This window comes from Neoarius graeffei, chromosome 12 (assembly GCF_027579695.1).
Source record: "Neoarius graeffei isolate fNeoGra1 chromosome 12, fNeoGra1.pri, whole genome shotgun sequence".
Lineage (NCBI taxonomy): Eukaryota > Metazoa > Chordata > Actinopteri > Siluriformes > Ariidae > Neoarius > Neoarius graeffei.
Genome location: NC_083580.1, coordinates 76,020,068 through 76,037,215, shown reverse-complemented (window position 1 = coordinate 76,037,215; position 17,148 = coordinate 76,020,068). Strand labels below are relative to the sequence as shown.

The following is a 17,148-nucleotide window of genomic DNA, read 5'->3' as shown; positions in this document are numbered from 1 at the left end:
CCAACGGTTCAAAGTTACAAGCAGAAATGTACCTGCGACTTTGAGCTGCTGGTGGCGCTAGAGAGTTTAAGGTGGTGACTTGAAACTTGCTGAGAAGAACCTTGAGTTTGTCAAGAATCAGTGTGCAAAATTTCACAACTTTTCGCCAGACGGTTCTAGGGGTTGCCATAGAGACGCAAAGGCGGAAGAACGTTGAATAATAAGAAACAGTAGAATCCCTATGGGTGCCTGCGCAGCTTTGCTGCTTGGCCCCCAATAATTTGGTTAACTGGCAACAGGTCAGTAAGATGACTGGGTATAAAAAGAGCATCCCAGAGAGGCGGAGTCTCTCAGAAGTAAAGATGGGGAGGGGTTCACCGCTCTGTGAAAGACTGCGTGGGCAAACAGTGCAACAATTTAAGAATAACGTTCCTCAATGTTAAACCACAAAGCATTTGTGGATCACATCATCTGTGGTCCATAATATCATTAAAGGCGTCACGCAGTGGCGATAAAAGTCGCATTATTCTGCACCAGAATGCTTTCGAGATTCGAAATAAATTGACCGTCGATTTTTCAAAAGCTTCCCGCGGTTGTAATCGGTCCTTATTTGGTAATGACCATCACTTGAAATTTCCCGCGTTCGCAGCGCCCCCTCTCGGTCAATGGAACAGCTGCGTGACGTCATACTAGTAACCACTCGGTGCAGTTGCAATGGCGGACACACCAGAAAATAGGAGCGATGCTGAGGAAATTAGCTTTGATTTTACCGATACAGAAGAAGAAAATGGCCCACAAGTAGAGATTTTGACAGCTGAATGTCCTGGTGGTATCCAGCCTTACAGATTTGAACCTGAGCGCTCATCTTCAGAAGAAAATGAGGACAGTTCTGACGACGACAGAAACGAAGACGAGAATGAAGAAGACCGGCGACTTGAAGACTTGTTTTGGTTGGTTTCTCTGACTAAATCGCTACTTGTGTGTATTTTTAAAGACCATTTTCACTTGAATTAGAATGCTGTGTGATTAATCTATGATTTATGTGTAATACTGATAGCTGTAGGGGGTGAAAGTATAGCTAGAAAGATTGAATTCTAGTAACTTGACAGCTTGCGATCTCGCGAAATGCAGTGGGCCTTCTGATACAGTAGACCCCTTGATATTCCAGTTTTCATCATTTTCCTTTTATTGCGGTTGATTTTAACTTGATATTCAGTATGTTATAGGCTGGGAGTATTGAGCTTTGTATGGTATTGTTTAGTAAACGTACAATCGTCAGTAATAAGTGATAATTATTAGTTAAAGGCAGTTCTGTAGCATAAATCTTTCAATTAATCTTCTGTCATCCATTTGCTAAAATTATGTGCCACATGTGTTATCAAGACAACACTTCATGTGACAAAGAAAGATATGACAAATACATAAATGTATGAAAATCATTTTGTACAATTAATGATTGATACATAGAAACACTTAAAACATGTGTTTTTTAAAAAATATTTTTTTTCTATCAGTACCTAGCCATGACCTTGAAATCAGATCCATTGATAACAACAGTCACAAATAGTGTTCAGTGTTCGTTGTTACAGCCAAACACAATACACCGATTAGGCATTTTGTATCACAGAATATTAATACATCATTTCATAGTGTTTTGAGTGTTCAAAACTATCCACAAACTGAATAAATCCACAAAATCCGCAATGTAAACAACTCTGGTAAACGCACGCTATAGAGAAAACATGGCAACAGGCCAGCATCACCCAAGGGAGGTTACTGGTATGACGTCACACATAAGTTGACCTAGTTAACGGCTGGCTGCCTAAATTTGGCTGTGCGCGTCAACTTTAAATGCTTGTAGCGGGCAGATCGTGACACTGAGATCGCGGGAAACCGAGGGGCTTGAATAACCCACCAAACCTGACATTTTGACACATGATATAGCCTAATTGCTGAAATTACCGCACGACGCCTTTAAAAGATTCAGAGAATCCGGAGAAATCTCTGTATGCAAGAGACAAGGCTGAAAACTGACATTGGATGCCTGTGATCTTCAGGCCCTCAGGAGACACTGCATTAAAAGCAGACACGTGTCTATAGTGGAAATCACTGTATGGGCTCAGGAACACTTCAGAAAATCATCGTCTGAGAAAACACTTCAGTACTGCATCCACAAATGCAAGTTAAAACCCGATATAAACAATATCCAGAAACACCTCCACCTTCTCTGGGCCCGAGCTCTTTTACGATGGACTGAGGCGAAGTGGAAAATTGTCCCGAGGTCTGACGAATCAAAAGTAGAAATTCTTTTTAGAAATCACGGACACCACGTCCTCCAGGCTAAAGAGGAGAGGGACCATCCGGCTTGTTATCAGTGCACAGTTCAAAAGCCAGCATCTGTGATGGTATGAGGGGGCATTAGTGCACATGACATGGGGAGCTTGTACATCTGGGAAGGCATCATTAATTCTGAATGATATAAACACGTTTCAGAGCAACATGCTGCCATCCAGACTAAATCTTTTTCAGAGAAGGCCTTCCTTCTTTCAGCAAGATAACGACAAACTGCTTTCTGCACATATTACAACTGCATGGCTCTGTAGTAAGAGAGTCCAGGTGCGAAACTGGCCTGCTGTAGTCCAGACCTGTCTCCCTTTTAAAACATTTGGCGCATTATGAAGTGCAAAATACAACAAAGGAGACCCCGAACTGTTGAGCAGCTGAAATTGTATATCAGCAAAGAATGGGACAACATTTCTCTTTCAGATCTACAGCAATTGGTCTCCTCAGTTCCCAAATGTTTACAGAGTGTTGTTAAAAATAGAGGTGATGCAACACAGTGGTAAACACGCCTCTGCCCCAACTTTTCTGAAATGTGTTGCTGACATCAAATTCAAAATGAGCACATATTTTTCAAAAAGCAATAACATTTCTCAGTTCCAACACTTGATATGTTGTCTTTGTACTATTTTCAATGAACTATAGGGCTTTCATGATTTGCAAATTATCGCATTCTGTTTTTATTTACAGTTTACACAGCGTCCCAACATTTTTGGAATTGGGGTTGTAAAACAGGGTGCCCACTCACACCTGATTGTCATCCCAGTGGTTGAAAACACCTGACTCTAATTTCACCTTCAAATTAGCTGCTAATCCTAGAGGTTCACATACTTTTGCCACTCACAGATATGTAACATTGGATCATTTCCCTCAATAAATAAATGACCAAGTATAATATTTTTGTCTCATTTGTTTAACTGGGTTCTCTTTATCTACTTTTAAGACTTGTGTGAAAATCTGATGATGTTTTAGGTCATATTTATGCAGAAATACAGAAAATTCTAGAGGGTTCACAAACTTTCAAGCACCATTGTACATACAAAAGTGTCAATCATTACAGATTTACATTGGTCGACTCTTGTCTCATCTTTACAATGGGGAAAAAAAAATAAAGAACTTTCCTTTTTGACCTGTCTGAGCGATGACTTGTCGCTACGTCGTCTGATTTTAAAACGTCCAGTTCCTACATATAACGCATAAAGGCTGGCAGGTGTCCGAGTTTACCCGCTGTTAATCCTTTAAGCTTAAACAGACCCTGTGTCTAAATTCATACATTAGTATTTTTCTCTCCATTTTTATTATCGGGTGACGTCGGCAAAAGTTTTGTCCTCAGCGTAAAGTGTGTAGCGTCGGCTGAAGTTTCTGTCGTCGGATAGTTTTGTGCACGAAGAGACGGCGCACACTGAGCTCTCGTTTGAAAGCAGTGCCAACATGCTGGGTTTAATTCTTTATACTGTGATAGTATTAGCATTCTTATTTAAGTCGTAGCAACATGGCTAGAGCATATTAGCCTGGGCCCGCCCATCCTAAGCGTGACGCAACACGAGGGCCTGTTGCGAGCTTAAGGCCTCTGCATGCTCGTGCGACAAGGCTTTCGCAGATAGCTTTTCGCAGACAGTTGTAATTTATTGTTGAGCGGGGGAATAGGCGTGCGCGATGTTATTCACCGGCACAACGCAAGGGGGCGAGAAGTCGCTAGGAGTAGTTGGTGGGTGTGGTTAATGGAGTGTTTATCCTCCGGTTACTTATAATGACTAGAACTTTTTTATAATGACTAGAACTGGAGTCGTATAGATGTCCGTACTTCTTCACTTCCTCAATCAACCGCTCTTCATGCTGCTCCATCTTCGCTCGTGTTTTTAAAAATGCCGGTCGTGAAAACAAAACAAACCAGGAAAGTAGGGAAGCGGAAGTGCGTGTACAGCGGGTAGAGTGGACCAATCAGAGCCCTCTTGTCTGCGAGGCTTCTGCGGTGGTCACAATTTTTGGGAGGTGCACGCAGAGCGTCTGCGAAGGTGGGGGGGCTACGCAGACACTGTCTGCGACACCGTCTGCGAGGACTGGGTTGTCAGCATAAATTGGCCTTTAGTCTGGCCAGGCAAGCTATCTACAGCTCTTCCAAGCTCCCGAAAAATCGGGAACCAATCAACTTTGAGCATCTCCAACGGCCCTGGGTAGAGGCGTGTTCGAGGCAGTGACGTAGTACTTAGAACTGCGACTAGAAGCCATAGATTGTTTACAGAATTTATGCTGGAAGCGCTTCATTCACATCACGAACATGGAGCAGCGGCAAGCCTTTGACACAGCGGTAGATGCTGTATTGAAAGCATTCAACGGGAAGTTCTCATTGAAAACAGAGCAAAGAGCAGCCCTGGAGGTATTTATTGAAAGGAAGGACGTTTTCGCCTTGCTCCCGACCGGCTTCGCTAAGAGTTTAATCTACCAGTTAGCCCCGTCGCGTCGCATACGTCAGAGGAAAGAGTGATGTGATTGGTTTAAGCTTCGTCACAGCCTTTTCTGGCTTCGACCAGTAGCAAACTGAGGCATTTCAGGGAGGCGGGTCAACCACGGGCTCTGGGAAACGGTTGGGCTTAATATCTTGGCCAGACCAATAGCTCGGAGAGCTCTGAAGTCGCGTTAGCCAGACTAAGAGCATATAAGAATAATTACATATAAATTCTGTAAAAACATTGTTCAGCTGCATCTTTAAACACATTATTCATGATGTGACCTTTTGTTTCTGTTTTTCGGTTACTGGATGGTACTTGTACTGCACTCCGCACGCTGTGTGAGTGGGTGAAGGCGGCTGACTCACCCCTGTGCCGGATGTATGGGCGAATCTGTTTCCACAGGGGGCTGAGCAAACCTGGCCGTAAGCGCCTGTAGGGCACGTTCGACACCAAGTGAGCAAGGCACTGGAACACACACACAACATGACATCATTATACACTTGCTATGATTTGAAGAAACGTGTCGTACTCATTACCTGACATCACCTTTATGACCTGCGTGAGGGTCTGAGATGAAGACTCGGCGAGGAGTGCGAGTAGAAGGCAGCGGTGCAGCTCCCTCAAGCTGGCAGCCAGCGTGGCTGAGAACGGCGTGAAGGCTTGCCGGGGTGCGCTGGTATCCTCAGCTGCTGAGAGAAACTGCCGAGAGCCTTCTAGAAGCGCGGACAGCACCTGCAGCGACGCTGCTCTCACCTGTGCACGGCACAGAATTTGATAAGCATTTACAGTAACTTCTTTATATCTAGCACATCACTGCTTTGGTCATCTCCAAACCCCAGATTAGCTCCAAGTCGCTACCTTCGGGGACGGGTCTTTAAGAGCGATGGTGACGAGGGTAAGCGAAGGAGGACTTCCGATGCCTGGAGCGTCAGGGATGAAGGAGGACCAGTAGCCATACAAAACCCTTTTTTCCACACACTTCACTACGGCCAGGAAACAGTGCAGAGCGCTCTGTCGCACTCGAGCCAGGTACAGCCTACACGAGAAAATCATTTTATACTCATAACTATCATACTATGTACAACTACATACTGTACGTAACTTATTATTATTTCTTTACAGATTTAAAACACCAGCTTGTAATTCTCAGACCTCTCTCCTGTCTGTCAGGATCGACATTTTTCTGGAGCGGCAAAATGTAAACAAATAAATCCAGATCTACTGCATGGCAAAGTCCAATTTTTTTTTTTTTTAATCGGTCAGCTTCATTCATCATTCTAATAAACACTTTTCCCTTTATTTTGGTCACCAACCATATCTTTTCGACCTGCTGTTCATACTGGGCACCGTAACGCACTCGGAGGAAAGCGCTATCCGCCGTCTTCTGCATCCATGAACTCAATGACGCCTACGATTGCCTGGTTTCGCTGTGGCTGACAGGGGACTGAGACAGTCAGCCGTCCCTTCCCACCTTCCTTCCTTTGGCTCCTAGCCTTCGTAGAAATGATTTTAATCATTACAAATTGCATCTTTAAACAATTCTCGGGATCCTTCTTCTTCCTGTCAATTTTATTTATGTTAGTTTTTTTAAGTACAAGTCTTCCATTGGGTTATGAGACTATTTCAGTAAAAATGCTACATATTTGTTAGCTATATTCCTCAGCTATTGTTTGATGATTTAAACATGCAGTTTACACAGTGCTATAAACGTACCTTACATAAACGTACCCCTTGTTAAAAATGATCACATTTACAGGAACGGCTATTTTTTTACCTCGCCCAGGACGGAGTCCACCAGGGGGCGAGGTATTGTTTTCGGTCGGGTTTCTTTGTTTTGTTTTTTTGTAAACGATATTATGGGAAAACAGCCGGACCAATCATCATGAAACTTTCATGATAGATCGGCATTAGTCTCAAATAGGGTAGCCTGGGCCCGCCCATCCTAAGCGTGATGCAACACGAGGGCCTGTTCCGAGCTTAGTCTGGCCAGGCAGGCTATCTACAGCAGGGGTGTCCAAACTGATCCATGAAGGGCCATGTGGTTGCAGGTTTTCATTCCAGCCATGCAGCAGCACACCTGACTTGGCTCATTCAATCAACTGAACTGTCTTCACACAGTCAAATACTTGCAGCCACACCCACCCTTGATTAAAGGGTGGGTGTGTCAGTTGATTGAATAAGCCAAATCAGGTGTGCTGCTGCATGGCTGGAATGAAAACCTGCAGCCACACGGCCCTTCATGGATCAGTTTGGACACCCCTGCTCTACAGCATTTCCAAGCTCCCGAAAAATCGGGAACCAACCAACTTTGAGCATCTCCAACGGCCCTGGGTAGAGGCGTGTTCAAGGCACTGACGTAGTAGAACTGCGACCGGAAGCCATAGATTGTTTACAGCGGTAGATGCTGTATTGAAAGCATTCAACGGGAAGTTCTCATTGAAAACGGAGCAAAGAGCAGCCCTGGAGGTATTTATTGAAAGGAAGGACATTTTCGCCTTGCTCCCGACCAGCTTCGGTAAGAGTTTAATATACCAGTTACTCAAGCAGTTTCCGTCGCGTCACATACGTCAGAGGAAAGAGTGATGTGATTGGTTTAAGCTTCGTCACAGCCTTTTCTGGCTTCAACCAGTAGCAAACTGAGGCATTTCAGGGAGGCGGGTCAACCACGGGCTCTGGGAAACGGTTTGGCTTAATAGCTTGGCCAGACCAAATGTTCGGAGAGCTTTGAAGTCACGTTAGCCAGGCTACAAATAGGGTACCGCGAGTTGGCCTAGTGGTTAGTGTGTCCGCCTCTTGATCGGAAGATCGCGAGTTCTACTCACGGTCGGGTCATACCAAAGAACATCATAAAAATGGTACCTACTGCCGTCTGGCAAGGCACGCTGCAATACAGGTGCGAGTGGGGAGTCAAACTCTCGCAGTTACCAGAGGACTAGCCCCCCGCTGTAACCCGAGGCCGAGGGCTACGGAAACGGGGATTGGCTGCGCCACGTGGCATGGGAAGGACTTTGATTTTTGATTTTGAGTCTCAAATAGAACCTCCAACATTTTGGGGGTCATCCGGTCAAGGTTTTTGTGGTTACTGCCTCATATAGAGGCGCTAGCCACTACGTCATCGTGCTGTAAGAGTGTAACAATCATGCACTGCGCGTGCGCATACACGTGTTCCGATTAAACTGGCTGGTGAGTATAAACAATTCGGTTCACCATTCGAAATAAATGGACTAAAGAAATCGCTTTCAGACATGCTTATGCTTATTACCGAGGGAAAGTGTGTTACTATTTTAAAATATACTCCAGGTCGTCCCCCCTTTCCTCGCCTTCTTCGTCCGGTGGTCCCATGTGTGATGGAGATGCGACACACTTCCGAGTTGTTACAGGAAGTTGTCGAAAAGAGTATTGAGACCACTGAGCTCTAGCGCCGGGCCATTTCCGGGAAATAAGAGTTTGGGTCATGGCGACAGCGTGTGTATGTCAGCTTCGGTACGGAGGTTTCAGTTTCGAAAATTATAAAAGGTAAGAGTAGAATAATATAAAGTACAAACATTTGGTATATTTTACTTCTTCTTCTTTTGGCTGCTCCCGATTAGAGGTCGCCACAGCGGATCTTTCGTCTCCATTGCTCCCTGTCTTCAGCATCCTTCTCTACCACACCTGCCACTTTCATGTCCTCTCTCACCACATCCATGTATCTCCTCTTTGGCCTTCCTCGTTTTCATTTGCCTGGCAGCTCCATCCTCAACATTCTCCTTCCAACATGCTCTGCATCTCTTCTCAGGATGTGCCCGTACCATCTCAGTCTCGTCTTTCTTAGCTTCATTCCCAAGCTCTCCACATGTGCTGTCCCTCTGATGTGCTCGTTCCTTATCCTGTCCAACCTCCCATCGCAAACCTTAACATCCTCAACTCCGCCACCTCCAACTTTGCCTCCTGTCTCTTCGTTAAGGGTACGGTCTCCAATCCATACATCACAGCTGGTCTCACTACTGTCTTATACATCTTACCTTTCACTTTGTTGGGACTTTCCTATCACAAACGACTCCCGAAATCCTTCTCCACCCTGCCTGCACTCGCTTTCTCACCTCACTATCGCAGCCCCCGTTTTCCTGCACAGTTGACCCCAGGTACTTGAATTCACCAAGTCTACTCCTTGCATCTTCACTCCACTCTCATCCCCATTCTCAGTGATGCACATTTAAAAATCACAAGTAAAATAATACTTGGTATATTTTACTTCTGTGATTTTTTTTTTAAATTGCTCATTTTTGGATTACACTTCATTTTTGTGTCTACTGCCTCATAGAGTAAATACACTACCGTTCAAAAGTTTGGGGTCACCCAGACAATTTTGTGTTTTCCATTAAAAGTCACACTTTTATTTACCACCATAAGTTGTAAAATGAATAGAAAATATAGTCAAGACGTTTTTCTGGCCATTTTGAGCATTTAATCGACCCCACAAATGTGATGCTCCAGAAACTCAATCTGCTCAAAGGAAGGTCAGTTTTATAGCTTCTCTAAAGAGCTCAACTGTTTTCAGCTGTGCTAACATGATTGTACAAGGGTTTTCTAATCATCCATTAGCCTTCTGAGGCAATGAGCAAACACATTGTACCATTAGAACACTGGAGTGAGAGTTGCTGGAAATGGGCCTCTATACACCTATGGAGATATTGCACCAAAAACCAGACATTTGCAGCTAGAATAGTCATTTACCACATTAGCAATGTATAGAGTGGATTTCTGATTAGTTTAAAGTGATCTTCATTGAAAAGAACAGTGCTTTTCTTTCAAAAATAAGGACATTTCAAAGTGACCCCAAACTTTTGAACGGTAGTGTATATATATATATGTTATTGCTGCGTTCATGTGCTATGGGAATTATGGTAAATACCAAACGCCGACATGGAAAGCACACACATGAACGCCCCCTCTTGTGGTCTTTTCCACTGGGCAACTCGTAGAAAATTTTGATACACGAGTTGCCGAGATGAGATGAACTTTAACCTTTTCAACATGGCGGCGAGCGGTACAAGACACTTGAATGTTAAGCATTGTACGCTACTAAAGTTTTTTTTTACTAGTACTAGCGGGTAGTTTTTTGTGTCTATGCAATGTTGCGTCATTAACAAGTGTAATATAATACGTTAGAAATCCGTTTCCTTTAAAAATGTGTTATGGTTTGTTTTTACCTATCCAGAGCAGATGCTATTGCTAACGATAGCTAACTAACTATTGCTAACTTGAATCTGGTCCACCATCTTTAATTTGTCAACAACAACAAAAGCATGTGAACACAACACACTGGTAAATACCACTTCCCAACTGGAAAATATCATCTTCCCATAGCACATGAACGCAGCATATATTTACTGTATGGACACGAGATCAGAAAACTATTTAATTTATAAGCAGTAGCCACGTGTGCCCATAGGGTACCTATTTTTTTCACGATATCTTCCTTCATGTTCATCATAAGTGCTACCGGGAGAGGTTTGTTTTGCCTGGTGACACTTGTTTTTTAACTGATTTGACTGGAACAAACCTGAGTTTGGACATCATTCCTCCTTCAGGATCGGAGAACTCCGAGTCAGAGCTCCCTTTCTTCCAGGACGGGTAGAGTTGGGGGCTTGGTCTTGGCTGCAGAGGCGGATTAAGTTCAGTCGAAGTTTGAGGCCAGACAGTCTGGAGATCCCGTCGTCCTGGTCCTTCACTCGCTCCGTTCCTGACAGGCCTGGTATTCGGCTCCTCATCCTCACCCTCGCCCTCGTCCGCTGCTTCATCCGTCGTCTTCTCTTCTCGGGCTTTCTTCCCTTTCCCGCGAGACTTTCGCTTTTTGTTCTGTTGGGACTATAATGTAATGTAATGTCAGAGTACAGGGATGAGAATGGGAAATTTAAAAAAAACTCTGAAATGTCTGCCAAGGGGCACGCAAAGCGTGCATGGGGGGGTTTCAAAGGGGGGTGTGCCTTATATATATATATATATATATATATAAATTTTTCAAATTCAGTGATGGTTTAAAACGTTTATAAACTTTAAGATAATAAATATATCTCGTGCGCGATAATGGAGGTAACCGTAACGATATATTAGATTCCTCCTGACTCTATCTTTGACAATTTAAGTAAAACGTACCTTTGTGCTTTTTTGTTTTGATGTGCTCCTGGATGTTTTTAGCTCCTCCGTTTCCATAATTGATCATATCTGAGCACAGAATACACAGAACCTTTCCTGGCACGTCCACTTTTCGGATATGTTCCGTCAGGCACGTCGTCACAGTTTGTGTCCCTATCTGCACAGTAACGCTACTATCGAGCCATGCCCATCGGAAACAGTTCTTTATCCTGTTCGATTTATCGATTTCCCTGGCAGAGCCCCGGTGGGGGTCCAGGGGGCGGGAGCTAATTATTTTGGGCTATTTTTTTTTTTTTACCCCAAAACCATTAATTTTATCAGCAAAAAGTTGCAATTTATTTGGAAATAAATTCCCCTTCTCGGTGGACTCCCAGGTGAAAACGATTAATATGGGACAAGAGACTTGTTTTTAATCAATTCACATTTGATGATTTCAAAAAAGTGCAAACCAGAAAAAAGTTCTATCATATAATTCTCTTAAGCTTTCTTCTGATGTCATCATGGTAGCAGGAGGTCCTGCATATTAACCAGGCAACATTCAACATCACTTATCACTTCCCTTTCAACTGCTGTGTGAACTAACGAGGTTTTATCTGGACAGGATGTTGTGGAATGTAATACAGATACCATATGGTCAATCTGAAGATCAAGATGGTGATTTTGAATTAAAGAACAGGCATGTACAATTGGCATTACATATTGGAAATTTTTTTAAATCAAAAACTAAGTTAACCTCGGCCTAAAAAACTTGGGCAGACGCTCCCGCGTGGCACACGCCAGCAATTCCCCCCCTATGAAATGAGCAATAAGTAGGAGAGTTATACACGGTATCATACCTAAAATTTTATCAGAAATATAGATGATACTATGATTCTCCCCAACATGCTATATTAGATAAGCTAACCCCATTTATAAAAGATACACACTTATATATGACGTGTATTTGATATATATGATGTATATTCATACATTGTTACTTTACGGAAATCTTCAGTAAGTTTGGTCTTTTTATGCCAGCCTGTTGTCGACCTAAATATAATGCACATGAACTGACACTCCTCACCTCAACATGTCCTTTACAATCATTTAAGCCACCATAGGCAATGCTGAAACCACTGCTGCAAACAGTACATCGTGCGAAACTGTCATTATTGTTGACCCTTATTAGACACGGAGATTCTTTTGTGTAATCTGAGCTGAAGTGGGTTTTGTATTTTGGTTTTTTTGGGGCGCGCTCTCTCTCTCTCTGCCATGCCGATCCTGTAGGCTGCACTGACTCAACTGAAAACGTCGGTCCTCAAGAAAAGAGATAAAAGCCCGCCCATACTGAAAGCTGATTGGCTTATTTTGCTGAGTAACCCAATCAGGATGCTCTTTGTCTAGCATGCGCTAAATGAACAGGCACACGCGCAGTCTCTCTCTCGCGCTCCGTCATATGCGCACATTCTAAGATGCGCGAGGTAGACAATGTTGCGCGTGCACGCTCTTGCTCCCTTGCTCTAGATTCCGGGAGATATTCTCCAATTTGCGGGCATCAGGGAGCCGCTATCAATATGCGGGAGACTCCCGGAACTTCCGGGAGACTTGGGATGTCTGCGTTATAAGGTGACCACAGATCGTTAACCATACACACACACCCCGACCCCCCCCCCCCCAAAAAAAAAATTTTCTCAACGGATTTACACGTTTCACAAAAATGACATTTTCAGTGGGAAAAACTCGGAATTCCGCGGATCCGCGGAAAATTCTCATCCCTGAGAGTAGACAGGGCGAAGATTAGAACTAGGACTATGTAGGACTGACTCTGGTTCCCATTTTAAAGCCAAGCAATAATTACAGACAGGAAGGTCTCCAACATACCGCTGGTGTTTTCCTCTGAGCTGGCGTGTCCTGTGCAGGTTCGGGTTCGGCCACAGGAACAGCGTCGTATTGAGGGAGAGGCGCTGGATACAGAACCGGAGGCATTTCTACATTTATCCCTGGCAGTCCATGAAACATGAATTTCTAGCAGAGAAATAAATTCACGGTTATCTATATACAGTATGACATTCACAAAACAGACACAATGATAAAGGGACTTCTTACAGTAGCAGTGTGCTTTTTAAATGACCAATGCGATCATTTTAAACAGAGGAAACGTGATTAAAGTAATAGTTTAGAAATAAATGCTACACGGTGTCATGTAGACAAATGCTACGTGGTGTCTTTTGTTCGCACTGAGCAAACTGCATGCTTAAATCATCACACACTCGCCTCAAAGCATGTTTCATGGTTATGTAATGTAATGTTATGTAATCTCAGGCAGACTCGCTGACGTGCCTTCTGACACTTATCCATGAACATAAACGTGAACGTTGCAGAGGTAAAAATAATCACAGCACACAACCTGACGCAGAATCACTTTCTTCCTCGATACACAGTCCTGTGTAAGCGTTAGATTCAGGTCGAGGAGGTTTAAAGTTTGCTTACACATTGGTTTAAAATGTGTAATGTGCTCCTTAGAGATGAACTACACCTTTCAAGTTTTAACAGTTGTACAAACCAGACTTTACAATCGTCAAGCTTAATTTGTTTCCGAGTCAAAATTAGAGCAACATTTATGTTTTGGATTTATTTGCTGTTTGATTTGGTTCGGTTTTCAGCAATTAAAGGTATGTATGTATGTATGTATGTATGTATAAATAAATAAATAAATAAATAAATAAATAAATGATGAATATGTAGAGCTGAAAACGTGTTTGTAAAATTTGTTCATTCATTGGCTGGAAACACGATGGTGCAAAAAAGGAAAACAAACCTTTTTATCGAGGGCATGAAGAGCTCACAAATTTCACCCAAGCTTAAAAAACACGGTGGGGATGCGAAATAAATAACTAGATAATTATCTAAAATATAAGTAGTTATAGTTAATTTATGTCTGTATATCACATCCAGCATTTATTTATTTATCTATCTATTTCTTTATTTATTTCAGTTCTGCCACTGTGGCAACTCATATCTACCTAAAAAAAAACCACCCTGTCACCTGTACGGAAGCCGAGAGAGGCTTTTCATATAATCCTTTTTTTTATTCACCTTGTTATCCCGAGATAACGACATAATTAATTCAGGATCTCGAGAAAACAACACAACTAATTCGAGATCTCGCGAAAACAAAACCGTTATTCCGAGATAACGACATAATTAATTCAGGATCTCGAGAAAACAACACAACTAATTCGAGATCTCGCGAAAACAAAACCGTTATTCCGAGATAACGACATAATTAATTCAGGATCTCGAGAAAACAACACAACTAATTCGAGATCTCGCGAAAACAAAACCGTTATTCCGAGATAACGACATAATTAATTCAGGATCTCGAGAAAACAACACAACTAATTCGAGATCTCGAGAAAACAAAACCGTTATTCCGAGATAACGACATAATTAATTCAGGATCTCGAGAAAACAACACAACTAATTCAAGATCTCGAGAAAACAAAACCGTTATTCCGAGATAACGACATAATTAATTCAGGATCTCGAGAAAACAACACAACTAATTCGAGATCTCGAGAAAACAAAACCGTTATTCCGAGATAACGACATAATTAATTCAGGATCTCGAGAAAACAACACAACTAATTCGAGATCTCGCGAAAACAAAACCGTTATTCCGAGATAACGACATAATTAATTCAGGATCTCGAGAAAACAACACAACTAATTCGAGATCTCGAGAAAACAAAACCGTTATTACGAGATAACGATATAATTAATTCAGGATCTCGAGAAAACAACACAACTAATTCGAGATCTCGAGAAAACAAAACCGTTATTCCGAGATAACGACATAATTAATTCAGGATCTCGAGAAAACAACACAACTAATTCGAGATCTCGAGAAAACAAAACCGTTATTCCGAGATAACGACATAATTAATTCAGGATCTCGAGAAAACAACACAACTAATTCGAGATCTCGAGAAAACAAAACCGTTATTCCGAGATAACGACATAATTAATTCAGGATCTCGAGAAAACAACACAACTAATTCGAGATCTCGAGAAAACAAAACCGTTATTCCGAGATAACGACATAATTAATTCAGGATCTCGAGAAAACAACACAACTAATTCGAGATCTCGAGAAAACAAAACCGTTATTCCGAGATAACGACATAATTAATTCAGGATCTCGAGAAAACAACACAATTAATTCGAGATCTCGAGAAAACAAAACCGTTATTCCGAGATAACGACATAATTAATTCAGGATCTCGAGAAAACAACACAACTAATTCGAGATCTCGAGAAAACAAAACCGTTATTCCGTGATCTCTAGTAAACAGCTGAGAAATGGTTCATTCAGGTGCGCCAAGAGACTTGTGATATGCTGACTTTGGGGCTATTTCTCATTCTGTATAGACGCAACTTTGGTCATTAGAATGTCTGGAATAATCGATCACCTAATAAGGCAATATTTTGATCAGGGGTTGACTCGAGATCATGAAATAATTGTTTTGTTTTTTCGAGATCACGGAATAACGTTTTTTTCTCGAGATCTCAAATTAGTTGTGTTGTTTTCTTGACATCCTGAATTAATTATGTCGTTATCTTGGAATAACGGTTTTGTTTTCTCGAGATCTCGAATTAGTTGTGTTGTTTTTTCGACATCCTGAATTAATTATGTCGTTATCTCGGGATAACAAGGTGAATAAAAAAAGATTATATGAAGGTCCTCTCGTGGCTTCCGTACACCTGCAACCCAATGTACTTAACATATCAAGTTCATTTCCTGTAATTCGAATCATAACAGACTAAACACTGCATGTGTGAAAGAATGCCTTTTCATTTCAGTAGAGTGCCCACCAAAATTATTGGCACCCCTATTAGCCCAAAAAAAAAAAAAAAGGTAGGAAAAAAAAATTCACCTTTTTACCGAAGTTGCTTCATCTCACACTGAAAAAATGAAAAAAAATCCAACCTTTAATTGAAATATATTTATCCAGAGTGACATACAACATACCCATAGCAGCCTGGGAATCAGTTGGGGGTTAGGTGCCTTGTTTAAGAGCACTTCAGTCATTCCTGCTGGTCCAGGGAATCGAACTGGCAACCTTTTGGTTCCAAAGCTGCTTCTCTAACCATTAGACTTCCTCTGTGATACAAAGCAGGACATCTGAGACCATTCCTCTTTACACAATCTCTCCAGATCATCCGGGGTCCTCGGCCCTCTCATCTTCAGCGTGAGATGAAGCTACTTCACCAAAACCTGCTAATCTAAACCTGCTAAGGAGTGCCGATAATTTTGGATGACTCCGTATATCGTGCTCACGGTTTGGTTTCCTTTCAGAACAGGATTACAGATTGCACCTTGAAGATTCGTAAGCCAGAATAGTGTCCAAAATACAGTATATGAGACACTCCATGACCCACACAGGGAGAATCTCATACGAACTGTTTAATAAATGGATGAAAGAGCTCAGTTTGTGTTGTGTTACCTTGAGCACAGCCAACAGGGAGCCCAGGTCCTGATCAGGACCAGCCTTCCACTTTCCACCATTCAGGAAACACTGCATCCCCTTCAGGGCACTTTGTAACAACTGAGGTGGGGGGAAAAAAAAAAAGACAGACAAGTAACAAAAATGGTTTAAACCGAGTTTTATAAAATCTTCAGCAGCTGTATGGAAAGTACTAACCGTACAGAAGACGAGATCTTCCACGTTGGGTGGCTTTCGTGACTGAAGAGTCTGTAGGAACATTCTGTAACACACTCCTTTGTACGGTTCTTCCAAAAAGGGATGACCAGGAACACTAACACAGACACACAAGTAACTATACCTTATTATTATTATTATTATTATTATTAATAAACAGAATCTATATTATCCCCATGTTTTAACCAGGCTCGTTAGGTTGATCATGTCCTAGACAGGGCTCATCTCTTAATCATTCCACTCAGGAAGTCCAGAGCAAGACGATTAAGACATTTGAAGACTAGAAGGATCTTAAAATTGATTCTAAAGGCTAGTGACGTGATATAAGGGCTCATGTAGTGTAACGTAACCCCTTTTTCTGGTGTGTGTTAAAATTCTAGCTTAAACAGTTTACGACAGTGTCCTTGGGTAAACGAGATACTCACTTGACATGAAGTCATGTACAAGCAGTTCGATCGATTGAAGTTCAAAGGTGTTAGCAATCTGTTTCGGTCACTAATTCCTAGATTCTTGAGAGACAGAGCTTATAATGTACATTC

At 42.2% G+C, this 17,148-nt stretch overlaps 1 protein-coding gene across 2 annotated transcripts in view; it reads right to left on the bottom strand.

The window, feature by feature from the left end:
* heatr6 (HEAT repeat containing 6) overlaps positions 1 to 17,148 on the bottom strand; it is a 54,915-nt gene that overhangs the window by 26,004 nt on the left and 11,763 nt on the right. For both annotated transcript variants that reach the window (XM_060936427.1, XM_060936428.1), the window contains exons 5-11: positions 16,592 to 16,706; positions 16,394 to 16,495; positions 12,768 to 12,911; positions 10,315 to 10,619; positions 5,628 to 5,805; positions 5,316 to 5,522; positions 5,135 to 5,234 (exon numbers count right to left, since the gene is read on the bottom strand). In XM_060936427.1, the coding sequence (XP_060792410.1) occupies positions 5,135 to 5,234; positions 5,316 to 5,522; positions 5,628 to 5,805; positions 10,315 to 10,619; positions 12,768 to 12,911; positions 16,394 to 16,495; positions 16,592 to 16,706 (1,151 nt within the window). The remainder of the gene's footprint in view (positions 1 to 5,134; positions 5,235 to 5,315; positions 5,523 to 5,627; positions 5,806 to 10,314; positions 10,620 to 12,767; positions 12,912 to 16,393; positions 16,496 to 16,591; positions 16,707 to 17,148) is intronic.